Below are 27656 nucleotides of genomic sequence, written 5' to 3' on the forward strand. Positions count from 1 at the left end.
TCAAGCTGAAGCGCACTTGGGTTCTGCAGCAGGACAATGATCCAAAACACACCAGCAAGTCCACCTCTGAATGGCTTAAGAAAAACAAAATGAAGACTTTGGAGTGGCCTAGTCAAAGTCCCGACCTGAATCCGATTGAGATGCTGTGGCATGACCTTAAAAAGGCGGTTCATGCTCAAAAACCCTCCAATGTGGCTGAATTACAACAATTCTGCAAAGATGAGTGGGCCAAAATTCCTCTACAGCGCTGTAAAAGACTCATTGCCAGTTATCGCAAACGCTTGATTGCAGTTGTTGCTGCTAAGGGTGGCCCAACCAGTTATTAGGTTTAGGGGGCAATCACTTTTTCACACAGAGCCATGTAGGTTTGGATTTTTTTCCCCCTTAATAATAAAAACCTTCATTTAAAAACTGCATTTTGTGTTTACTTGTGTTATCTTTGTCTAATATTTAAATTTGTTTGATGATCTGAAACATTTAAGTGTGACAAACATGCAAAAAAATAAGAAATCAGGAAGGGGGCAAACACTTTTTCACACATCTATATATATATATATATATATACACACATACATACATACATACATACATATTTATTATCTTCCAATCTCATTCTGTGTCCAGAACTTGAACAACCCATTAACTCTTGGAAAAAGCATATTGATATTTAAGCTGTTTACCCTGTGCCTAAAGACAGCCGGGGAGCCTCGCATCAAGGATTATGGGTTTAGCTGTTGACATGCCCATGAGATTAGTTTGATCTTTCACAGGTTAACCCAGTTAGAGAGGCTCTCAGTTCACCTCATATCTGTGGCCGTACTTTGGCCGCTTTGAAAACAACATTCAACATTGAAGGGTAGAAGAAATATTGAAGCGTGTAATAAAAAAAAAATGTAATCATCACATCAGTAGAGGTGTGTATCGGCCAGAATCTGGCAATACGATACGTATGCAATATATTGTGATACATTGCAATTTTAGGAAAACTGTAATAGTATTAAGAACACACCACCATACGCATAAAACGTGAGTAAAAAAAGTTTACTATTTAATGCAATATGAACAGTGGGTTCTGCATTTCCAACATCATAGCACTACTTTGAGGACAAACAAAATAAAGTATTAATTTAGTTAATCTTTACACGTAAACTATTAATTAAAAATCAACGTGTTTTTGAGAATCCCTGCAGTATCACAAAGTATAATACCACAAGGTTCAATATTCCCGATATTTTCTGAAACCCCTGCTCTTCAGTACAACTGCAGTCACAAACAGAGGGAGTCCAATTGATTCCGAAAACCATTTAGCATTTCATCTGGGAAATAAATCACCACGGTTATTACTTGTGGCTGGCTGCCAGGTGAAGCTGTGGGCATTATTTACAACCTCCCCACAGATGATGACAGTTAATAAACTGAGCATGCCAGCGCGTGGGACCAGGAGCTTTTCTATTATTCAGCAGGTCCTGTCTGACTCCCACAGAAGCCATCACGCCCTGGCAGGCTGTCGCCGAGCGGAGGACTGTCAGGTGACTTCCTGTGGGACGGGCTGCTCGCTGTCAGGTGCATTAGAAAAATCTCACATTTATTTCCAAACCGCCTTAATGTCCTCCCAGAACAGGACTGCAGCTAGGGCTGGGCTAAACGACCATGTGGGAAAGAATCTGTTGATAATCATAACTCCATACCTTTGGTCATTCATCTTTGATTGGCAAAACAAAACACTGGTCTCAGCTGATTTTGATACTTTTAACGGTTATAAATGACTCTAAAAACGTTCCCCCTTATGACTCTTAATACACCTGTCAAGTTGTCCACACTCACACAGCGCACATGCTGACAAGGATAACTGCGACAGATTTACCACTCGAAAACCGCAAGATCGCACCCAAAACACAGAACAATATGATTTGTTTCTTACTCATGATCTCCATCAATTTGATGTTTTTCTCAACTAGAAAATGTTTTGCCACTTCTCAGTGTAAACAGCGGATAGACACTAATATAGATCAGAACAGCCGTCCTTCCCTGAAAACCATGTATCTCCTGTTTTGGTGATTTTAGAACAAGTCGAATGATTACATGCTCCTTTGTGGGGCTGAGGAAATTATTCTCCTTCTTAAGGCTTACAAAACCTTTCAACCCTGTTTGGATTATCTCAGAAATGCATTGCCACTCAGCTTAGAACAAGACTGTTTTTCTTTCTGTTTGATTTGATATTTTGAAGATACTTTGTTTCCCCTGTAAGGTCGATGTTATATTACAGCAGCTCAAGTACTGTACCATTTTAATTACTTCACATTTTAAGGAAGAAATCATGTTTACACGTATTAATTTAGGTGGATTTGCAACCGCCACACGCAGAAAGGTTCAGTCAGTATCAGTAATCCTTTATCATTCTGCCAGACAGAACAACAACACCTCAGATTTTCAAAAGAAAAGTTGTCCAATGTTTATTACCGCAATATTTTCCAAACCCAGTCTTCATTCACTTATAATTATAGTTTTGTTTATACATGATCAGCCCACCAGGAACATCAACATCCAATAGAGAGGCAAAATGAAATCAGAAACTCATTTGTAACGACGCTGACAACTGAAAATCCTTCCATGGATCATAGACTGTCTCAGCAACATGTTGTGTGGCTGCAATATGTTGTGTGGCTTATTAACGAGTTTTATTTTGAGTTAATGGATAAGCCAACTGCAAACTGGATGGCACAACCCCATGAACGCATTGTTGCACCCTCCAGCTACTATAATTTAATCAATAACAAAAATGTGTGTTACTTGTGTTTATCAAAGTACAAAACAACCCGCATATCCAATAATTGGTTATCTTTGCAGCTTCAGTTTGGAGTTTGACATATTGTTCAAATGAAGTTTTAACTGTTATGGACACTGCGTTCTAGGAAAACATTGTTTGCCACATAGAAACATCTGTCTTAGCCTCTGGCCAAAAACAAAAACAACAACAACAGCTAAAACTGTCAGACCATATGCCGGAGCTCGTACTTTCCCTGCAAATGGAAATAAACAGTAATTAAACCAAATTTGACTGCATACCATCATTACAGCTGTTCATTTCTAAAATCCTTATTTACTGAGGGAGGCTTGATGCAGCGTGAAAGTCGAGTTTGTTTAGATGCCCGGAAATATTTAGGGACTCTTGTCTTTTTGGCTCACAAACACTTTTGATTTGTTATGGTTCTCTTGAAAGCGGCACTGGTTGTTACTTGCTGGAGCAGAAGGGGAAAGATGCAACCTGCACATGCACTGCTGACACCAAACACTCCGCGCTTATCTGCTTATAAGGAGGAACAACAGCACAATGAGTGTGGACAATGATGATTCATGAGAGTAGGAAGTTACAACCACTAGAGAGTAAAGTGATACTTCTGGTCACTTTCTAACCCGACATCTGGCCTTTATGAGCTCCGAGTCACTCGAACTACATGTGGAATATAGATTCAAATATTTTTTTTATCTCGCACTATAACATTGAGATGTAGCAGCCTTTCCGTGCTTATTTTCCAGCCAAATATCGCCTCGGCCTGTAGAGAGGTGTTCTTTTCTTGAAAGAAAAAGACAAAACAGCAAGAAAGCATTGAGGCCGCAGTCAAAACACTGCCATGTCCTTAAAAGAAATAAGATTTCTGTGACCTTTACTTCAGGGCCAAAAGGAAGCACAACCACAAAGCAGAGCAAGAGAAACCAAGAAACATGTTCCTGCTGCTTCAGCACTTGTTTTCATACCTTCATCAGTCTCCCTCCATACCACACTTTCCAGACTCTCTTTGTTTTAAATCAATCATGCAAGTAGGATGAAGTGTCTTCACATTTTCATCTAATTACCTGTGAGGACCAGATGCAAACCGGGCACATGTACCATTTTTTTTTTTTTATTATGTAAGAGGATGCTCTCAGAGGGAAAAGCAAATGAGAAAATATGACAAGGTTTTTGTATATGAGAAATTGGTTAGTGGATGCATCAAAGAGCTCTTAGTGTGTTTCAAGGTGACAGCATCGCTCTATTTGTTCTATTTTTGCCCACAATTAGGTCAAACGCTGCATAAAGACAAAAGCTCACACTGCTCACAAAAAAAGATAAAAGTATTATATAATAACAAGTAGAAAAGAGGGGGACTAGAAAATAAAGTGCGCCACTAAATTGCTCAATCTACATCCCCTCCCAGCATCATCATCGTCAATTTGGTGCCAATTTGCGCACTTGGGTCGTCGTCATTTCAGCAGAGATGCGTATTCTCGCACTTTTAAAATTGGCCAATTAATCACAACTTCCCGGGAAAAAAACACACACATACGCGCCTGTAATGCTTATCAATAACTATCTGAACTGAACGCTAAACTTGGTTCGAGCGCCTCTGTGTAACTTTTAGCAGGTCACAGACTGAACACAGCGAGACGGTCAGAAACTTCTCCCACTCTCCCACGCCGGATCAAGTTTCCTAGCGGCTTTTTGAGCGGTCTGTGATTTCTGCGAGATGTATTAATGGCAATGCCGGAGAAGCAGAGAGGAAAAGCAAAAGCCTGCTGCTGGGTATTACAACCCAGTCACGTTCATGTTGTTGCAGCTCGGCGGACATACCTTTCCTTTCCGCCAGAACACAGCAGCCCAGGCACAGCAGAGAGGTGAGACTGAACCACTTCACGAAACCAGTTGCCATCGTGTTTTTCGTCAGGAATCCCGGTGAGAAGGTGTCATTCCATACCAACAACACGCGATATTCCGCTTGTTCAAAACTCCAAAATCTTTTTTCTTTTTTTTTTCTCGTTAAGTAAAAGACTTTTTTACTTCTCTGGGAAACTCAAACTTTGACAGCTCCTCCTCCTCGCGGATATCTCAAGCAGTCCGAGCTCGTGCAGCGAGTACAGACTACTGGCTGCTCTGACGTCAGCAAGAGGGAGGACAGATGCGCCTCTCAGACTGCTCAGGTAACGTGAGGCAGACTGGAGGCTTCTTTTGTATTTTAAGAAAGAAGCGTGTACTCTGCGATGAAGCAACACTATTTTTGGGAAATGTTTTGCAGTATGGAAAAGTACACATACCTTGTATCAACACAGGTACAGTGATTATATGTGTTGACATTCAGTTCAGTCAGTGAGTCATCAACTGATAATCATTTATCGTATTTCGATGGAATCATAATGTGATGAAACCATACATCGAGATCCCGTAATGCAAAATGACGTAATCTATAATATCAACCACATACAAAACTCAAGTTTCTCAAAGATGGTCACTCGGATTATTTTGCACTTAAATTCATAATTAAAGCTACTATAAGGAACTTCATTTTGTGTTGATTTTGGCGACCCCTGTGGACGAAGGTTGTAGTGTTTCCGAAAACCAGAGTCCCTTTAGGAACTGGCTGTGGATGTTTGAGGCCGACTCTGATATTTGAGAGTTTAAAAATCTGATGTATCAACTGATATTTTGTAGATTTAAATAAACACAAAGGATCCCTTAAATTTGGTCATTCAATTCTTAAATTATGACCAAGATAAGTACCTAGCGAGTTAAAACGAAAAATCTGATTTTGTCCATTGACAAACCACATATGGAGAGACTGTCTATTACATCAAACACATTTGGCATTTTTTGTTCTGCAATTTATTCTTGCTTGTGAACCCGAAACATACGTGTGGTTAAAGCTATGCAGTAATGAGGAACTTGTAGTTGAAAGTCTCATCTTACCTTGAAACCGTAACTAATTCCCAGTTGAACACACCTGGCAGAAGCTAGATAATATAATAGTCTTTCTGGTTGGGCTTATGATTTGACATCACACCTTTAGCATATGTACAAAAATGCAAATCATGAGTAATTTCCAGCACAAAAGGCCTTTTTGGCAGCAGACATTTTGACTTCTCATTGCAGGAAAAGCAGAAGTTTAACTAATAGAATTTACGAAGGCTCAGTTTCATTAAGTGCCCCAGTAAGTCATGAAGCCACTAAGTGAGCATGCACAACATCAGGACCTTGGAGCACACAAATGGAGTGGATTCCTTTTTATTTTATTAGTAATTCCATCTCTGCTTTTCTTGCTATGTCATGTTGCAATATCTGCAGTAAAAAAAAAAAAAAGAAGCTTATTTGATGTTACTCAGACAGTAATGCTCTGTGAAGACTGGGCGGGTCTATGCACAAGAGACAACACAAAGAGCTGAGATCACCACAAATATATGAGATGAAGCTTTACGAATGACACTGATGTCTGACACTGAGACTTAGAGATGTAACTACCGGGTCATTTTTACAAACAAATATCTACTTTTTGTTTGATTTTTTGCCCCACACACACAAAATCTGATGTGTGTCCCCGGAGCTATTTTAGCTGAACACCAAAAGTTAAAGAAAAGGACAATGATGACTCATCTGGGTCAAAGCTCACTTCTAGAGGTTTCATTGAATTTGGCCCGTAACAGAAAAGCTCATCAGTAAGTTTTTGCATCCTAAAATCACCCGTTCACCCTTATTTATTAATTAATTTGTTGATGCATGTATGAGAGAAAGCCCTCGGTATCAGTGTCCCGCAGGGGTTGAATGGACGAAATGTCTAGACTGTTGACAGATTGTCCGTCTGATCGGAGTCGAGTCTAACTGCGTGTCAAGCTGCTTGAATGTGTTTGTTGTTGTACACAGATCAGACTCTATGGGGGCAGGAGTGATAGAAATCATTTATCACGCTGGTCTTTATTTCATTATGGCGGCCTAATGGCTCACCAAATCGTCTTTGGTTGTGCTGTTGGAGGAAGAGGTTATTGTGTTGGGTGACATTATGACCATTTTCCTAGAGGAGAAATTACATAATGTGAGGCTAAGGTTTCACAGGAGATGGCAGAGTACGCAATTTTCAGTGTGCTGTGGATGTGACGACCGTTCTCAGCACTGTCATTGGGAAATAAATCCATGGCCTTTGTCATTTTTCGGTTAGTCAGCGGGAAGATAGCAAGCTCCACTGAGTGAAAGAGTTATTCCCTTCACAGGGTGTCACACCTGAAGGTATAATATGCAACAAAAAAATATGTATAGACTGATACAAAAACAATCCCTCTTAATGTCTGTATCTGCAGAGACCCTGCCCTCTGCCTGTATCTTCTCTTTTTTTGTTATTGTGCTGTGTTCGGGACTTTTCTGGGCGTAAAGGCTCTTCCTTCACTCCCTTGCTTCATTCACTCCCTAGTTCTCTCTCCCTTTCTCGCTTATACTCGCTGACCCGGAGAGGAGGGGCGAAAGTTTGAATGCAGTGTTTAGAAGCAGCAACCGACAATGTGACTACATATTATATTAGTCCAAGTCTCATTTAGAGGATCAGAAGAGTTCAAATATCGAAGGTTTACTTTGAGAGAAAATCGAATTTTTGCTTCTCTTCAGAGTCATATTTGTCGTACATTTGAACATAACTCAGCGGTTGGTTTTAAATGTTTTGGAACCACGGTTCGCCACAATGGAGGCTCGTTTAAAGAAATAAACGTCAAGAAATCACCTTGGCTTCTCACCAGCGGCCGATTTCTACACCGCCGATCAACATCTCAATCATAAAATGTTCCACTGTAAGAAAGAAAGATGTCCCTGCGTATACAGCGTTTCACATCATCATCCATCCAGAGCCTCACACCAGAGCTGTCTGTCAACCAAGCAACATTAAACAAACACAGAATAATGGCCAGACCGCTGGGGATTCAAAAGAGACTGTACAAAAAGGAGAGGGAGAGGAAAAAAGTGTGTGAGAGAGCGAGAGGAGAGATGACAGCTACTGGCAAAGTAAATACATACCCCACTGTGCAATAATATTCTCACATTTTCCATCTCTTTTGTCCAAGAAGTACTGGTGTTCAGTACCTAAAGGGACATTTTGTATTAGCAGTATGTGTTAACTAATGCTGCTCATATATGAGCTCTTTCAGGTACAGTCAAAGCCAACAAGACTTCTAAGAGGATGATTTTTACACGAGGAGTCTTTATTAAGTGGTTCAGTGAGGCAGAAAGGTTATGTGACTGTATTGCGAAGGGAGACGACTCAATGTCCTGAAGGTTTGAAGCCTGATCTGCATGACAGGGCCCAGATGGACCAGCAAACATCTCAGTCAATTGATTTAAGAAAAATAAAACATGCACGGAGGAAGTAACAACCCCCACTAACAACAGGACCGTTTACATCGTAGAGAGATGCAGGATACAAGAGCACAACATATGGGATCATATATAGGATTCACTGTCACTCAACGCCGCAACATCTGCTGCGTCCACCCAAACAGACATCACACTAGCTAGTGTTTCATAGAATAATGATGAGGTATCCGAGATGAATATCAGCCATGAGCATAAGGGCTTGGATAATGTTACAGCACAATAATACATATTGTGCCAAAATAAAGAGAAGGTTTTGGGAGCTTAAGTCCATGAATGTCTTTTTCTTTTACTGAATGTGTTGTCTCGCTACCTGAACTCAACACTATTTATATAGCTCTTCACACACAACAGCGTTGATCAAAAGCGCTTCACAGCCCAGACTGAACAAAAGAAAAGGAGAACGCACAAGAGAAAAAACATCAGCATATAACTAACTCTCTGTATGGAAACTCATCCGAACAACTTCAAATTCACTATTGTTATTTTGTTATACATTTCATCTGAGAATAATTACTGCCCAGATGAACAAATAGTAGAAATCCTAGAAAAATGACAACACCTTTGTGCAGACCCACTAAATTGTAGGTTATGATTAGTGATGATGCTTCCAAACATCATCAAATAATGCTTAGAATCTTAATAGATTCATTTCAGGAGTCCTTAATCTGTGCACCATTTTAGTCACTTGTCATGGCTGCCATATCTCTGACATGTGAAGTAAGACGTGGAGTCGATGCGACTGACTCCATAAAAGCCATAATAATAGCTTTCTAAATCCTGCTATACGGCTGAAAAGCCTCCGGCGATCAGAACAAACTGTCAAGTACCAATTAATTAGGTTTAATTAGAGAAGCCAGTGAGATTACCTTGTATCTCACCATCTGCCCCCCCACCCTAAAGCAAACTCTGCTTCAGTTAAACTTCAATAGAAAAAGGCAAATATTTCAGTGTATGAATGTATTGTTGTATTGTGATAATGAGTACACACACACACACACACACACACACACACACACACACACGTTGTTTGCTCTTGCCATGAACAACGATCAAACATGTGCATATCTTATTGCTCTGTTTTACCGTTTCCTGAAGAGGCCCCCGGCCTTTGGCCCGGAGCCATCTTCACTTGCCAGAGCATGTGGTCTCCATAGCAGCCCACTGGGTTACACAGTAAACACCTCAAAGTAAATGAATGAACCTGTTTTAATCCAATAGGAATCCCTTTCTCAACTTCTCAACCAGTCGCAACCTGTTCCGTGACATGGAACACCTTGTTCAGTTATGAGTAATGTCAATGATTTTTCGGAATGTTGTGTGTTCAGGTTTCAAAGCTAATTCAGCAATTGTAATGCAGTGTGCATGCCTGCGTATAATAACAATAGTGGTGGAGTTTATCTATAAAGCCCTTTAAAATCATTAAGTGCTTTACATAAAACAGAAGAGAGAAATCAAGTGCAGTGAAACTTTTAATCAGATCGAACAAAATGGGGGAAATTTAACTGTAAATCATAACAATTGTTATTAGATACACTCTTTATGACTGCGTTGTTGTCAGAGTTGACTGACCCTTTCTTTAAAGGGGCCGATTCAGATTCTCATTCAGGTGTCCTGAAGGTGCTGCAACCTATAAGGCCGCTGCTCATCTTGAGAAAACGTGTGTTATGTGTGTTTCTTATGATGTTGTTGGACAGGATAACAATCCAGCGTCAGGGTCAGCAGAGTTTAATCTCTGAACTTTGACGACCAGAATGCACTGAAGTGGTTTGGTGCTGACTGTGGCACAGAGGGTCTGCATTCCCACAGCATGGTGCCATGAATCTTTCCGGTAAGTGGTTGCGCAGTCCTTCAAATCCATTCAATTCGGTGGTGAGAAAGTGTCCTTAACTACAGGAATCTCTGAGTCATCCACAAGTGTGAATAAAAGGGATGAAAAAGATGTCCGTTATAGCAGACTGGCTTGCATTGGACCGCGGGACCTCGCAGGAAAAACTGCCAAGTCACAAATGTGTCAGCTTGGATGATATTCATCCCAACTCTCTCTTGTACAAGTTGATTGATGGAAAGAGATACTGGATGTAATCAGTTAAAATGTAGATTCCTCTGCAGGTAGCCACACTCTTTCCAGAGCTGCTGGCTTCTTCTTTAAAAGGAAGGTATTGTATTATAAAGTGTGACGAGGATTCTGTCGTGAGCTCTTCCGTCACTCCTTTTTCCAGTATGCCCTTTCTGCCTGTCACCTCAAATCAATGTCAGATCTATTTCCCGGCTCATTAGATCGCGTGGGGCGGATTCAGGTCCCAGTGTGTCCATGTGCCCTCTGAGGTTTGCAAGCAAAACAGCTGACGGCCTCATTCCTCTGTGAAACACCGCCATCTTGTGGCTCGCTTTGCTTGGGGCAGCTTGTTGTAGCATTTCAGCACTACAGAGCTGCAGGAGCTATAAATGTCTTGGGATTCTGTCAGGTCGTTTGTTCTGTGTCCTCAGGCCAGAGACCAACACAGGGGGTAAACTGTGGGACAGATAGTTTAAGATGAGAGAGTGTGAATACACTGATGGCCAGCTTTTGTCTCCTTGTCTTACTATAAACAAGCTAATGATGACAATGATAAGATGATTAATTTGTCAATTATTTGCAAGGTGCATGCTATATTTAGTTTATTATAGGAATATCACGCAGTTTTGTCAGTGCACATAGAGATGATTTGGCTCTATTGTGTATAAAGGCATCAACAAAGGAATGTCCATCAGTCCATAATCTGGATCTGAGCCTTTGTTTAATATCAGTAATTTAAAATCACAGCTTCCGCCTGCACGTGTGCTTCAAACTGTATGGAGACAATGTAAAAGTCAATCGTGCAGGCAGTTCTGAGGAAAGGCATTTCATCTCTCGTGCAGTGTGCAGGGGCAGCTCTCATGATGCTGCCAAGCGGCGCTGCGCTGTGTGACAGAAATCAAAGCGCAGGCGTCGAGTCGGGAGGGAGCCTATCTTGCGCAGACTGGGTACTGTACATGGCCATTGATGCTGCTGGATAGATGTAGTCCCTGATGTAAATAAGAATGGCGAGGGCAGCGGGTCTAACGTGCCGCGTTATCTCTGCTTGACATCGGAACATTTTACGCCACCATCGGGATCTTATAAAACACGGGGGCCTTTTTCCTTCTCGTTTTTTTTCATCCGAACCTGCCTTTGAACAGCTCTGCCTGATGATTTTCATTTGACACCAAGAGCCAAAGCAGACGGGCGGCTTCTTCTAATAAACACTCGGGAAAAACAGGTCATTATGACCTTAGTATCCTCCAGTACAAGAAAACCATCGGATTGCTTTTACGCGGCAGCATTCTGCTTGCATTTGTTGCTTTGGATTTCGTGCGCTGTGTCCGGAGAGGAGGATCATCACTTCAGCGTTGAGGTAAGATAAACGGCCTTCCTCTGCCTGCTTATCACAAATGACCGCGCTCCTCTCCTCCTACATCATCCGCCTCGGCGTGAAAAAAAAGCATCCATGGGATGTATATATGTGTCCGTGGGCTCAATTACCATAACGGATAACATGGGCACATTGGAAGCATATCAGCACAGCTCACGCGCTGAAGGGTAAAAAAAATATATATCTCGCATTCCTCATTTGCAGAGTGCCATGAAACAGAAGGATGCTCATTTTATTGCTCTGCGGTCCACGAGCTCATCCAGCCCGCTGATCCTAAATGTGCAACCCAGATATATGGAGTGGTTTATTTTTACAGAGCTGTGAAGCATACTGCTTTCATCGATATGCTTCTGTGGCAGGCCAACATAAAGTCAGACATGCCTTGGCATCATCACGGTGTTGGAGGAGATTAAATATTTACAGACACAAGCTGCATAGTAGGATTTGCTGCTTTTTTCTTTTTTTGTACCTTATTAATTGATGTCATTTTCATCCTCACCTCAGGCTCCCCTCCCACCTCTCTGTAGAAATGAAACGCTGAGGCTGCCAGCCACACAAACACATCGTTATTCAATGTTATGGCTCACTGAAATCTGCCTGATATCTCTCTGAGATCTGTGCCTTTTAACAAACACAACACACACACACACACACACACACACAGGAAACACGCCCACAGGAGAGAGGGGAGGAAAAAGAAGAGACAGAAAAAGGATAAACAAGGCGTTTAGCTCAGCAGAAAGAAGGATAGAGGCAGCAGGGGGGGGGGTGGACAAGGACAGCTAGTCAGATTAGCTGGCTGGAACATATCTCATAGGCTGTGTAGTGATGGGGAGGCAGCTGGTTGGCGTGTGGACAGCTGTGGATAGCGTGGGCATCTCTCGACCTCTCAGATTGAGTCTGGCAGTGAACCGCCCCCACCCCTCTGGATGATACACGGCCTTCGCATCCCTCCTCTGTATCAAGCCGCACTCTCGCTTTGTAGGGCAAGAGGAGGCAGGGCCACAGTCCTGCACATGTAGGCTGACCGGCAGCCGCAAGACACAAACACTGACTAAGGTCACTAGAAGGGATTCAAATGCAAACAGTTGCACTGATGTCCAGGGACAAATATCCACACACACCTGAACCACTGCTGGAGAGACAGTTTCTGCAAACACAAGACTATTTACATGTTAAATCTATGAAGTTTTCATGAATGCTTCTGTGACGTTAAATATAGAAATAACCATGTTCTCTTCCAATAATAAAATAATAAATATATATATATATATATATATATATATATATATATACTGTAGCAATGGTTAGTCACCTCAATGCATTGTTTGTGGGATGCAGAATGAACGACCCGTAGCCATATTCTTGTTGGTTTTTATTATGGGATTGGCCACTTACTTGCAAAAACTGGGTAGGGTAACTAAACAAATAATACTTTGCCCTCATTAAACAGCTACTGTTTTGGTGCCTTTGAGCACAGTACTCTAACCACTGCGATGGAGGAATATCCGCGGTCTGTGTTTGTATTCGTTAGCGTCCCTCAGTGAAATTTTGTTGAAAAGAAAATATATTGGACACGTGGAACCAAATGTAATCAAACACAAAATGAAGGTGATTCAAGTTGAACGCTGCAGCAAAAGGGAAGACTTTCACATTTTACAGCTCGGGTTGATACATGTACATTGTAGTAGATGATTAACGCATCAATTATCCGCACAAACCTGCAAAGTGCAACTTTTTCTGTGCGTCTTTTTGCACATCTCCTGCTCCATCACCATGTTTTTCCTCCGGCCTTCCCATCTACTCTGAGTTTTCTAATAGAGGCTAAAGAAAGTCTTAAAATAGCCAAGAACTGAAGGCCCAAATCCTTCTCCCTCTTCCGTCCTCTCGCAGGGATGGCTACAGAAGTATGGCTACCTTCCCCACACAGAACCGGGAATGTCTGTCCTGCGCTCAGCCCACACCATGCACTCAGCCATCGCCGCCATGCAGCGCATCTATGGTCTCAATGTCACAGGGACACTGGATGAGAGAACCGAGGAGTGAGTATGCACACATGCTAACGTGTCAAGCACAAGCTGCGATGTACTTTCACCAGGCCATTGATGTGACATTAATGCAAATGCTCCCCTCATTCATTTAAAAATGCAGAAGGAATGGCTATCAATATTTCAATGAACTAGTGAAGGACAGAAATAGAGATTTTCATTTCACCCCCCATCACCTCGTCTGAAACAACCTCAGGTGAAGGTTTTAACACTTTTCCTTCTTCTCATTTTGCATGATGATGCAGTGATATCACGCTGAGGTGAGAATTAATGTTCCGCCTATGCATTACTGTGTGTGTGTGTGTTCTGTACTTGTGATAATCTGATGTGGTATGAATGAGAAAACATGAAACTTCCTCTCAGCCCCCATTGAGAATTTAACCCTCCACTTGAAACGATGACTGTAGTTTGGAGTAGTTCTAGTGGTATTTTTGCACAACACTTCCTTATTTTGCTGCCGTGATTACATCAGGAAGAGAACTGCTGAGTTCACTTCAGTGCTGTATTCGGCCTTTTTGATGGCGTTTTTGCCTCGCCACCTTTATTGAGTCGCCTCCTCTCCTCTCTCCTCTTCTTTAAGTTGGATGCAAAAGCCTCGCTGTGGCGTTCCGGACAAATTCAAAAGTGCCGGGAGGTCACGGAAGCGGCGATATGCGTTGACGGGACAGAAGTGGCAGCGTACGCACATCACCTACAGGTGAGATATAGTGGAGGCAGTTGTCATAGCGACCATTGAGCTTGGCAGCGCTCATTGTGGGTTTCAGATGTGTTCATTTTCTCAGCTCTCCTCCGTCTCTCAGCTCCTCCTCTTTAACCATCTGGGATCACATGCTCCGTGTTGTCATAGAGACCGCTCATATACGTCTCACACACACACACACACACACACACACACACACACATCACAGATTCACACATAAATGTGCCCATGTGTGCTGTGAGTATGTTTACTTTCCAGATTATAAATAGCTTGCTATTTGTTTTTTCTTCTTAATCCTCCATTTACTGTTTTTCTAAGACAAAACAAACACTTTTAGCTGAGTAGCATGAAGATTGAAGGCTTTCCTCTCCTTCGTATACAATTGTTTGAAAAATCCTGAGTGTGAATTGTCCGTAATCTCAGAAGAAATATTCAAACTCTCATTCTATCTCGCCCGATTAAGCTCCAGTTTTTAATGGGTTCTGAGGAGAACTGATAAACGGGTCTCTGGCACAACTGAAAATTGACAGGTTACAGAAGAAAAAGACGATAACACTGTCAATTTATTCAAATCCTTCCTTCCTCCACGAATTTGAATTGATGAGCCACCTCTCCTAATGGAATGTCAATCAGTGCTGAGCCAGTGCTGCTGCTGACTGCACTTTATTCATGAAAATGAGTGGAGAGAGAGGGAGAAGATTTCCCATTCCTCTCTGCCTGCTAGGGACTGATAACGACTGCTGTGTTAAAAGTTCAGTAAAAGCTGGCGGGCTTTAAGTAGTTGTGTCAAGTGCAACTTTTTTTGTGTGTGTGTGTGTGTGTGTGTGTGTGTGTGTGTGTGTCTTCTCATTTTGAAAAGTCAAAAAATGTTCACTCAAAATGAATGGGATAACGAGGCACGGGAGTTGATGCGGTGTGTATTTTCTTTCCACTTCTGCTGGATGTTTTGTTCCTGACGGTTTAAAATAACATGTGAACGCTTCCACTGCTATGAACACAGCATGTAAACTACAACCTGCAGGGCCGTTCCTCAGCCCCATGGCCTCTACTGTGGCTCTCTGGAGCCTTTTCAATCGGTTTGCCTTCTTTCCTCCCACAGCATAAAAAATGTCACACCAAAGGTGGGCGCCCGCGAGACTCACGATGCCATCCGGCGGGCGTTTGACGTCTGGCAAGGTGTGACTCCCCTCCGCTTCGAGGCCGTTCCATACAGCGCGCTGGAGACTGGCAGGCGCGACGTGGACATCACCATCATCTTCGCTTCGGGTTTTCACGGTGACAGCTCACCCTTCGACGGGGAGGGGGGATTCTTAGCCCACGCCTATTTCCCGGGCCCAGGCATCGGAGGCGACACACACTTTGACTCGGATGAGCCCTGGACCCTGGGGAACCCCAACCACGATGGTAAGTGAAAGAAAAAAGAGGCGGTAAAACCTAAATCTAGAGAGAGAGAGAAAGTGGCGATGGTAAGAGATAAGACAAAGGCTACGAAGGACCACTAATAAAGAAGAGTGGAAAGGAAATTATTAAAGGAAGATATTAGGATTGGGGAAGAAAGGAAAGAAAGTAGAGAAAGAAAGATAGTTCAATGTAGAGGTAAGTAAACAAGTAAAGGGCTGTGGAAGGAATGAGGGACGCATTGAGAAACAGCAACAACAAAAAAGAGCAGTCATCATGAGAGACGGATGAGGACTGATGGAAAGCAAAAACTGGGAATACAGATAGCTGAGTAGGGCAATGTAGCAGAGGTGGTATCACAGGGCAGGGTACGAAGGATGCTTAACCAAGAACAAAGAACGCAGAGATGTCTTTGATTGGGCTGTGCTCTGTAAAGACGCATCAACCCATCTGTCAGGATTTTGATGGGTTTTTTTCCCTGCATAATAAGCTCCTCAGATGATAGAGTGCTCTGCTATTTTAAGACATTGGTTGCTGGCACATGATTATGGCGATTCTGTTTTTAGTGAATTTAGCTCAGTGGTATGCTTCAGGAGAGGTGACAGAAGACGTAAAAGTGCCCCATATACTCTCTATCCGTACCATTGCAAAATGTGAAAATGATGCATGCGTGACATGTTTTGATATTGTAACCACTTCCTCAGCACACTACGGAGCATAAGCACAAGGTTCATTTCAAGCAAGAGAATAAAAACACCAGAACACTTCCTGAAAATATTCAGAGTATATAGTCAGCATTTATTTAACAGTAACATTACACATATAACAGCTCGCTGGTCTGTTCCCCTGTATGTCCTTTAAGTTGGGAAACTCACTATCTTTACAAATTGACCCAAGCAGTGTATTTTTCCCCTTTTAAATGGAGTGTGGTGCGACTGCAAAGCTTGTCTGTATGTGATGTAGATTATTGAGTTCATCGGTCCTCTTGACTGGTGCTCCCCTGCTCTTCTTCTGTCATACCTCTTCTGCTATAGTCTGTTTTGTTCATCGGAGATTTTCCCAACAAACAGCCTCTTTCCCTCACGAATCATCAAATGCAAAATAAACCCAACCTGCATAAGCAGGTCAACATTTGGTTATCCTCATTGAAATGAAAATATGACCAGATGTGGAACTAATATTACTCAAAAAACCAAAATGAATGGATTTACAGTACTATACATTAAATCCTCTTACTGCACCATGTGAATCCCTGACGCTGGCATTCCACACAGCAACGTGTCTTATGATGTGATGTTATATAACGTTTTGCTTTGTTATGTTATTGTGGATAAGGTTATGATAGATCCGGTTAGGTTAGGTTGTGACGGATTATATTGTCAAATATACTGCGGTGGGCCACCCATGCCAATGTGGATTCCGGCAGGGTGCAGCATCCCATAGAGGGAGATAAGATAATAGAGCCTTTCTTAGTGGAGCATCCACACACACACTTTCATTACCCTACCTACAGGGCGCCAGGCTGCTCCGCTAATACCCATGTGCCATATGCTTACATTCTGTCCTCCCATTAGTGGAGGAGGGTAACAGCTCACATTGCTTTTGTTCTGGGAAACTGTTTGCCGCCCATCAGCTCCCCTCCCTCACTCTCTTTTGTTTTCATACTCCAATGGTAATTGTCTCAGACTCCCAAGTCAAATTCACGATCACCCTTGCGCAGTGTCCCATAGTTCTCTATGTGGAGGGCTGAGTCTGAAGAGCTCCTGTCTCTGCTTTATGTGTCTGGGAATCTGTGCAACCTTTAATGGGCTTTTATGGCGGTGCAATTGTAAATGTTGCATGTTGACACGTGCGCTAATGGTAGCTCCGACCTGTCTCCTGGGAGGCTTTGTGGGACATTTTTGGTTTGTTGGAAGAGGCTGGATGTGTTAGATAAATGGGGGAGGGGGAGGTGTAACCTTTTAGCTGCTGGCTGAGGGTCAGTGGTTGGTCTGTGCAGCGCTGCTGGCAGGAGTGGATATCATGTTTTAAAGGGCAACAATCTCCTGGGGACAGCTTCCGTCACAAGCTGTACATAAATGGTGTACTTTTCTCTAAATCAGGTTGACACGAGCTGAATGCTGACCATAGACGCTGACCGTGGCATTTTTTTTGTTTTTTGTTTTTCATTTGTCTGTATGAATGTGATACAAAACAAGACCCACGATGTTTACTATGCCGACATTTATATGTGTTCAGGTGCGTTGTATGAACGTTTGTTTTTTCACTGTTCTCTGGGGGTCTGGGCCGCAACGTGAGTGTGCGTCTCTCTGCTCTCTGCGGCTCACATGTGGCCTATCTTCTCTTATGTGCCCTTTCAATATACCTCCAATGATCTTTACTTGCACTACATTGCATGACATTATAGCTCAATAGATGTTACGCTTGGACCAGAGAGCTGCAAGAAATGATTATTTTCATTGTTGATTAACAAACCGGTTATTTGTCAATAATGTACTTAATGGTTTGTTTAAAATGTCAGAAAAAATGCTCAGTTATGTTCAACCAACAGTCTAAAACCCAAAGGTAGTCAATTTACAAAGACGTAAACCTGAGAAAAGAAGTCAATTCTCATATGTAAATATTTGTTGTTAAAAGGGCTTTACAACAAAGTAAAGAAATAAAAACAAACATTAAAAATGCAAATACTGCTTGTTAATGAGTGTGTCTGTGCGTGGGTGTATGTTTTCTTCTTCTGTTTCATCACTGCACACATAAGTATCACATTCATGCTCCTCCACCTCTTGTTATGGACCATGTATGACGGAGGGTTTTTGCATTAACAAGGTCCTTCTTCCCCTCTCTAGGTAACGACCTGTTCTTGGTTGCGGTGCATGAGCTGGGCCACGCCCTCGGTCTGGAACACTCCAACGACCCCACCGCTATCATGGCTCCTTTCTACCAGTACATGGACACAGAGAACTTCAAACTACCTCACGATGACCTACAGGGCATCCAGAAAATCTATGGTAACCCTCTATTTTATATCTCTCTGTTTATGATGTAGACGTTGAGCAGACAACTCCTTTTCTGTTAATTTTAGCAGTTTAAAAAGTAGTAGTTAGATAGGGATCTTAAGAACAATGTTACATATGCATTATATTGTTCCAACCTTTTTTTGAAGCCGTATTACTACATGTTATTAACACTGAAGCCCTGCAAATACTTATTACAAATACTGCTGCAACATTCAGTCATGTTAAGTTGATTGCCAGTAGGCAGCATTTGTCAGCTGTTAAGGAGGACAGCCAACAGCATAGCAACATGACTCAAATGACAAATCATCTGTGCCAACATTAAAGGTGGATTGGTCAAAAAAACAGTCAAGTTATTCAATTTCTCAATGGGTAGGTCCAGAAAAACCTTTCATCTCTTTAGGTCCACCAGATAGAGCGCCACAGCCCACCAGGCCCCCGCCAACGGTCCCTCCTCCTCGCTTCCACCCTCCCTCAGACCCCCGTAAACATGACCGCCATGCCAGACCCCATCGCCCTCCACAGGGGGGGGCCAAGCCCTCCAACCCCAACTCCAAACCCAACATCTGTGACGGAGGCTTCAACACCCTGGCCATCCTCCGACAGGAGCTTTTTGTCTTCAAGGTAGAGTAGATCAGCCACCTGAGAGAACATGGCTGCAGGTTTTACAGCTGTTTGGGGTGCTGGTGATGATAATGGTGACGATGATGACTCTACTTTATTCATTTCTATAGGACCAGTGGTTTTGGAGGGTACGGGACAACTCTGTAGTCCCTGGCTACCCCATGCAGATCAACTACTTCTGGAAAGGCTTGCCTCCCAAAATTGATGCCGTGTATGAAAATAGCGAAGGAAAGTTTGTCTTTTTCAAAGGTAATTAAAGTAAATATTTCATATTTGGATTATGTTTTTTCTTTTTTTTGTTATTCATCAAAGGTATACCCTGTAGTGTCTTTGGCCACTAGTAGCGCTATAACAGAGCAATGCTTTTACGAGTGTGTACCCGTTTTGTTATTGTTCTGCAAACGCACTATGATGCACATCCACACGTGAGAACACACAGGCGACATGATGCATATTTCTGCCACTGGTTTCATGCTATTTCGCTGATGGCATTTGCTGGTAACTCGCCAAGAAATGTAGCAATGCACCAACAAAGGTGAGGAAGAAGGAGACTGCTGGCTAGCAAACATGGTTGTAAACACAGCATTAGGTTGGCCAATGTGGAAGGGAATGCGTTCAAGACATTTGTCAGACACACAAAGCCTTGTGCTGAAAATACTGAACAAAACTCTTGTTTGTTTACAAGAAAATTCCACATGACAGCTTTCATTTTATTCAGTCAAAATTGTATTCCCTGATTCATTTTACTTTAGAATACAATACAAAATACATCAGGTTAATCCGAAAAAATGAGCAAAACCACCACTACAAGTTCAGGTTTGCATTCAAGCTCTTTAAACACATAGTGATCTTTTATCATATAGCAACTGAGCGGGTGACTTTGAGCTTGTTTTGCGCTCTGTACGGTAACGGAACGGGTGCAGGTCCAATGCAGCCATCCGTCCATCAGGCAGATTAACATGACATCTGTCACCCAGCGGGATCAGAGAGCCCCATGCTTTATTTATTCACTCAAGGGGACTTAACTGCATGTGTGTGTATGTGATGTCTAGCTACTTACTGCAAGAACACCACCACAGCAGCTCTCCTCACTCTGCCTGAGGCATTTATGATCAAAATGAATTAAATGCAACAATAGCTTCAATAAAAATGAAAACAACAAGTCTCGGCGGTGTAGCCTTCAGAGCATCATCTTGCTTTTTATTGTATTATAGATTCCACCGCATAGATTTTCTGCCTTGCACATATTTTGTAGACGATGTGATACATCTGACATTTGAAATCATGTGAATACAAATGAATACACCAAAGGCTCGAATGAGCTGAGGGGCCGGCAGTTTTTTCGTCTACAGCGATATTTGAGGTCATCTTTATGATAATATCTTTGTCCCAGAGCGTCCTAAATTGGTGTGTGTATTTTTAGGAAACCGTTTCTGGGTCTTCAAGGACACAACTCTCCAGCCTTCCTACCCTCAGGACATCTCGCTGTTCGGGAGCGGCATGCCCACTCAGAGTATCGAGACAGCTGTCTGGTGGGAGGATGTCGCCAAAACCTACTTCTTCAAAGGAGACAGGTCCGTGTTGAATTATTACTGGCACCGTTATGAAGTTAAGTAGTTGGGCAGAACTGGAGTCTGTCAGGGAAAAGAAAATACTGTGAGGACCATTGATGGCTGAAATCTTTATTTAAGTCTCTTGTTTATGACCATAAATTGTCTCTGTGTTACCAAATGGTATAAACAACTATAATGCAGTGCGTTGAGGAGTTAATCCTACAGACAAAAGAAGAAAATATTAAGTATTTGTCAGCTCCTTCCCTTCTGTTTTCCTTTATGAATGCAGTCTTTCAACTTTAATGATTTTTGGTACTGTGTCCCATTACATTTTTAATAATTTTGCCGGTTTGTTGATCAGTGCATCTTTAATTTTAGCATAGACGAGCTGGCATTTCTGTAAGCTGTCACACGTTGCTATGAAAATGCTGATTGTCTATTTAACAGCTGAAGAATGCTGCTTATTGACATTCAACCCATTATTACCCAACGTTAGAGCAACATTTGTGATGGGGATTATGTTATTTCAGCATTTAAGCCTTTTTTCCCTGTAAAGTATTTATATATATGGTTTATATAGTTTGTATAAGTATTTGGTCTGCTTGCATACATCCATTGATATATTTGTTGGTGTAGTTAGTTACCTGCAGTTGTAAGGCAAATTGAAGTCTTTACAAAACAACCAACTCTGAGAATGTGTTGTTTATCTATGTTGCGAGGGTTTTACATTTTGAGAGTATGCCAGTGTGACTCACGTGTTTGTTCAGCTGTCATGATAACTCACATCCCAAGAGGTCAGAGGACCCATGGTAAAAGCTGACAAAATGCTTTGTCATGATACTGTCATCCCTCAACCTGCTGCTGCACATCACGACAAACAGGACGTTCTGTCCGTCGTCTCGAACATGATTTCATCTCTCTCTCTCTCTCTGTAACAGGGTGCTGTTTGTTCTAATTCAAAGACATGACACTGTGTAGCAAGATTTATGTGTGTGGGTGCCAGTGCATGAGAAGTAGATCAATCACAACAACCCCTGCAACTAATTCACCAGGCAGATAAACACAGTATGGATGATTGATTGTCCGCTTTCGCTGGTCATGTGAATCCAGTCAGTTGCAGATCTTTAAATGGTCAGATTGAGTTCTTTTTCTAAAAAAGTCTGTCACTGACACAGTGCGCAGAAGTCCAGTGCTGTGCCACGATACACGTTTTAATACAATGTGTTTTGATTGTATGCAATACAGCTATTTAAATCTTTAAAATTACGTGTTCTGTAAGTTGTCAATTCACCATCTGAACGTGTTGGTAATGGATTCTCTTAGCATCTGCCTCTTTTGTCAGTGCGGGGCCATTTTCTAGCATGAGATGGGACTGTTTATCTTGGCTGCATGTGCACCTGGCACTACTTCTTTAAAAAGCCTGGATTCAAGAGTGGAAAAGCCTTTCTCATGTGTATGATTGGACTATATTTGATTTTGTCTGTCAGCCCTAGTTTGAGCTCCTTGTTGTTTAGCATTGATGGATTTGGTGAATGGGTCCAGTTGTTAGATTGATTTAACTCTCATCACGCTGTGCTAATTAGCGTTTGTGGATTTGTGAATGCTCACAACAATAGTAGCATGATTTCCTCCTACTTAAAATTGACCCAGATCAGCTGTTACTGTAGGGGCAGGTGTCGAGCAAGGGGTACATGTCACTGACTGTTTGCATACTGTATTTCTGTTTGTCCTGTTGTAGGTACTGGAGGTACAATGAGGACATGAGAACCATGGATCCAGGTTATCCCAAACCCATCACCATCTGGAAAGGCATCCCTGACTCTCCACAGGGGGCCTTTGTGGACAAGGCCAATGGTACGTCAGCTTTATGGACCATGTAACTAGTCAGTGAGATTGAACACCCTGGCATCGCATATCTATTGTTTTTAAGACATTTAGAAAAGATGAAGGGCAACACCTTAAAATACTGTTTGTCTGGTATGTGTTGCTACCGTTTCACTTTGTGCAACAACACGACAGGAAAACAGGAAGTTCATCCAAAAGCACAGAGGGGATAATGAATCTTTTTTTTCCTAGATATTGACCCCCTGAAAACAACCTCCTCCATGACATTGATATGAAATATCGCTATTTGATAATCATCTATTTATATGACATATAAATGTTATACTGTTTCGAAAACATGAGGTCTTCAGCTTTCACAATCAGTCAGCCAATTGTGTTGTCCAAACTAAGTCTTATTATGAAGTATTCTAACAATGAAGTCCTAGACAGACATTTTGTAACTCAAGAACAACTTCAAAAGATCTGGGATCATTTTTCAGCCGACCTCTAGCTCTTAGTACTTTGATACCGCCACCAGATGGCAACAAGCACTAACAATCTATACATCATTCTTTTCATCTCATTGGTATAAATCTGTGGATACCACATAGACCACAAGGGCCTTTGCCTTCTCCATTGATATGCCCGTATAGCATGGAGCTCTTCAGCCATATGAATATTGATCAACACTGAGACCACCTGAGCATATCTTTATTGATTGTATCAAAAATGTTGTGTTTTTGTGTATTTTCGTAACATTTAAAGTTGAAATCTAAGAGTAGCAGAAGACATTCACTTGCATCATTGTCTATGGGATCTTTATTTTTACCTCTGAAATTTAGATTGTATACCAGGCGAGGATTAAAAAATATAATTGTTTTCGTTTATTGCATCTATATTTGCTAAATGTAGTTTACTTACGATGGATTAATATTCCTTTGCTTCTTATATCTCAAAGAAGACCAGATATATGCATATAAGTCTTATGGTCGAGGAGATATTCCTGATTCATTTTGGGTTTTATTTTATTAGGCATTTTTACAGAGGGACAGGGGGCTGCTAGAGCTTAAGATTTGGGTACTTTAGTGGTACATGCAGCTGCACAATACTTGCTCTTTGCCAGATTAATGTACCTAAGTGTATTTTTTTATGTACTCTGCTCCAGGCTTCACCTACTTTTACAAGGGAAAGGAGTACTGGAAGTTCAACAACCAGCTGCTTCGTGTAGAGCCCGGCTACCCGAGGTCCATCCTGAGGGACTTCATGGGCTGTGACGGTCTACCTGCCGATCCCGACTGGGACTGGAACACCCCGGTGGCAGAGGAACGCCACTACGACAACGGTGACGTGGACGTTGTCATCAAATTGGACAGCACGGGGGGCACGGAGAAAGCAGTGGCCATCGCTATTCCCTGTGTCCTGGCACTGTGCATGATGGTCCTCCTCTACACCGTTTTCCAGTTCAGGAGGAAGAGCACACAGCGCCACATACTGTACTGCAAGCGCTCCATGCAGGAGTGGGTCTGAGCGACAGTTATCGCACTGAATACAGGGGGGGTGTGAAGCTCTGACAGACGTCTAGTCATTACTTGAAGCCCTAAGTACAGTATTGGAAGCACTGTAAAGGGTACAGTACATAAGGATTGCCATGTTGGCAGATTTTAAAACAGCTTGAACTGAAATGATGAGCAGAACTCAACTGAAGACATTAAGGGAGCCACCTCTCCTGTGTCCAACTAATATGTATGTATCTGCTTTGACTTTTTTCTGTATCTTGGAATGAACTCAATTACGTGAGACAGAGTTCAGCTACTGTAAGTGGGACCTCTGTCTTTCCTCATCCCTGCACGCCGCTTAAAAAGCCCCTAGCACTAACTTCAGTGGACAAAATTAGATATAGGCTTCTACTTTACTTTCATTTCTTAATTAAATCGCTCTGAGCTGTGCTTTTTTTTCCCCGCTGTCCCTGTAAAAGATTCATTCATTGTGTGGAGGACTGATACACAAACCAAATATGACCTTTTCTTCCAAAGAGGATTACTGCTCGATGTTGTTTTTAACGGGATGTTTTTCCTCCATTGATGAACATTGTGGCATCATACTCAGATTTTCTTTTGCCATCGGTATTCACATACGCCCGTCTGCTCTATAATCTGTGGGAAGAGGAAGCAGTCGTTAGTAAGCGCTAGGAGCTCAAGACTGTTGTGGCAGTGTATCTCCAAAACGGGGGCCAAAAACCTCTCTGCAATATTTATGTGACTGCCTTAATCACAGATTGCTTAAACTCCCTTCTCTTTCTCTCTGTGTTCTCTGATGTGGAAGCTGATTACTGAGTGACACAGCAGGAAAACAAAAGTGTGTGTGAATTCATTCATTACTGCCCGTAATGCAACTTCAAAACCAGTAGGACAGTTTTATCCACAATGGGTGCATTGCTCTTGTTAAATGTGTTAAGCAGTGCTAAATGGTAAGCAGGCTATCAGCTTTCATTTACTGCCTCGCCGGAGGGTGTGAGAGAGAAAGGGAAGGTTAGTTGTGTGTGTGTGTGTGTGTGTGTGTGTGTGTGTGTGTGTGTGTGTGTGTGTGTGTGTGTGTGAAAAAGACAGTAATTACCCACACTATATATGTACTGTACTGTACTGTAGTGTAATATCAGTTATTGAACTGCTTACATCCTGCTTCCCTTTTTTTCCTGCCAAGTTTGGACAATAATACTCCAAACAGTGTCAGTCCATGCATTTTAAACACTTTTTTTTATATTCAACTTTTTTACAATGCTTGTAAGTTTACATGATATTTCACATGGAAAGGGACATGAAGGTAGCGGGATAAAGGCAAAACAGGGCAAAAAAACGACATGTACCCTTTTTAAAAATGAGATGCACACATTATTTCTGATTAAAAAGTCATCATTACCGCATCTCTAGTTACCACAGACACGTCAGCCTTGTTTCAGTGGCCAGCGCTTCTTGCCCATCTTCTCACTTAGTTATTACAAATAGTTTTTGAGGAAATGCAAAGTGATACGATTGTATAGAAGACGACACACGTCGAAACACTAACAGGAACTAATCCGCTGAAATAAAGAAACTTATTGTCTGAATTCTGGATGTCAAGAAAAAATGTAAACCGGTTCAATAATGGAACCAGGTTGTTTTCTGAAGTGTAATTGTAATGATCCATTATTCAAAACCTACACTTATGTGACACTAACAAATTACTAATACATGTTTATAGAACTACTAACGTTGGAATTAACGGGCGTATAAAAAAACCAAAACTAGCTCAACAAAGTCTGATGACAAATATTTCAAATATATACCATAAACTATGATCTGGTATACATCTATGACATAAAACACTAACCATGATTTGTTTCAAAGAGTTTAATTCGCTGACTATGAGAAACAATTAAATGATATAAAGCATCACAAAGACTCTCTGTGGTGAGATGGCGCTAAACTGATCAGGAGCTTTCTCTGGCCCCATGCATTGTATGATAAATGCAACACACAGCTTGGATCCCCAATGAAATATATTGTCTCCCAATTGCCTTTGATTGCTGCCAAACATGTAAACATGTGGTTGTATTGGTGTAGCGTTTCTCAGCGTCTGTGAGCATTCATGATGTGATTTAAATTATATTTATATATATATATATATATATATATATGCATACATACAGTAGATATATATATATATATCTATATATATATATAGATATATATATATATAAACTTGTGCTCCTTGATTTTGTTATTCTTTTACTTGATGAAATAGTTCTCAACATCAACTGTACAGGATATCTGACATAATCTTCCATTAATATCAAGATATCAAGGCAATGCCATTTTATGACATATCGCAGAAGGAATTAAGTGAATTTAAAATGTCTATAATCTTTGAATTTTATCTAGACAATGATAAATGGTTTGGACCATGATTGATGGGTTGAAACTTGGTTAGATGTGCTTTTATTATGTCCTCATTCATAAGGGATACAAACTTAAAATCGAAGGGCAATGCATGCCGTTGTTAAACTAAGATGTCATTCTGTCATGGATCATTCGTACACTCTTGTACTATTCAGTCTCTTGCATTGTGGTTAAATGAATTGAGTGATCAGCACTGCAGGTTTCTGTTGGATGCATCCGACAGATCCAAACTTTTATAAACCATGTGAAATGAACAGCTTCCAACCTGTCCTCTCTGTTCCAAGCTCCAGGCGAACATCAAACTCATGAAGGAAAATGTTCACATTTTAAAGGCAGGAACATCAGTCCATCCACGGCTACTGTAATTTAAGGTGGAAGCAAAAACCTTTGGCTCAGTGTTGTGTGTGATGTCTTATCATTTTGTGTGTTTGTGATCAGGGTCCGATGGCTCCAGCAAGAGTGAATTAAAGTGGGTTTGAAATGCAATGGGGTTTTTTTTTAGTCATACCACTACAAGCAATCCTCCTCCTTTTGTTACTGGCTCAACAGCAAACAATTCATCTGGAGTGAATGCTTTTCCATCTTTGAGAGGTAAATCAAAAACTTGAAAAGGTTACATGTTTAAATTGCTCTTTTTTAAACACTTATATCACTGGTTTAACCTGAGTGTAAGCAGGGAGTCTCAGTGCTCTGACCTGTCCCTCTTTATCTCCAGACTCTTCAAAGCTTTTTTTGTCTGCCTTGTCACACGCTGCTAAGCATTAAGGCTAAATTGGAGTGTCGTTAAAGGATGTAGATGCAGCCAATTAGACTACAGTCGATACACCAGAGAGACAAGGGTGAGGGGACGGCGGAACATTTTGCAATCATTGCAGTCAAGATCTTATCCACACAGATACGTGCAGTAAATACTATCAAGGCATAGTGTATGAGAAGTTAACATATTGCATAATGTGTACATAAAGACAGAG

At 41.6% G+C, this 27656-nt stretch overlaps 2 protein-coding genes across 5 annotated transcripts in view; one reads left to right on the top strand and one right to left on the bottom strand.

The window, feature by feature from the left end:
* Nucleotides 1-4878, bottom strand: part of egfra (epidermal growth factor receptor a (erythroblastic leukemia viral (v-erb-b) oncogene homolog, avian)) — a 46849-nt gene extending 41971 nt beyond the window's left edge. Inside the window, exon 1 of the mRNA XM_031865181.1 lies at nt 4610-4878. Coding sequence (XP_031721041.1) covers nt 4610-4688 — 79 coding nt within the window. The 5' untranslated portion in view covers nt 4689-4878. The remainder of the gene's footprint in view (nt 1-4609) is intronic.
* A 6079-nt stretch (nt 4879-10957) lies between these two features.
* Nucleotides 10958-25832, top strand: mmp16b (matrix metallopeptidase 16b (membrane-inserted)). 4 transcript variants are annotated; one of them, XM_031865326.1, is made up of 11 exons: nt 10962-11571; nt 13483-13631; nt 13883-13897; nt 14218-14334; nt 15437-15741; nt 18582-18743; nt 19126-19373; nt 19484-19622; nt 20797-20947; nt 22665-22780; nt 23916-25832. In XM_031865326.1, exons 1-11 carry the CDS (start codon nt 11443-11445, stop codon nt 24275-24277), a joined length of 1893 nt encoding a protein of 630 aa, XP_031721186.1. In that variant the 5' UTR covers nt 10962-11442; the 3' UTR covers nt 24278-25832. The 4 variants fall into 4 exon arrangements, with proteins under 4 accessions (XP_031721187.1, XP_031721186.1, XP_031721190.1 ...); XM_031865328.1 differs by having other exon boundaries at nt 10968-11571; nt 19153-19373; XM_031865327.1 differs by lacking the exon at nt 13883-13897 and having other exon boundaries at nt 10958-11571.
* Nucleotides 25833-27656: the final 1824 nt, after the last annotated feature.

This window comes from Anarrhichthys ocellatus, unplaced genomic scaffold, assembly GCF_004355925.1.
Source record: "Anarrhichthys ocellatus isolate YVR2014 unplaced genomic scaffold, GSC_Weel_1.0 scaffold32, whole genome shotgun sequence".
NCBI lineage: Eukaryota > Metazoa > Chordata > Actinopteri > Perciformes > Anarhichadidae > Anarrhichthys > Anarrhichthys ocellatus.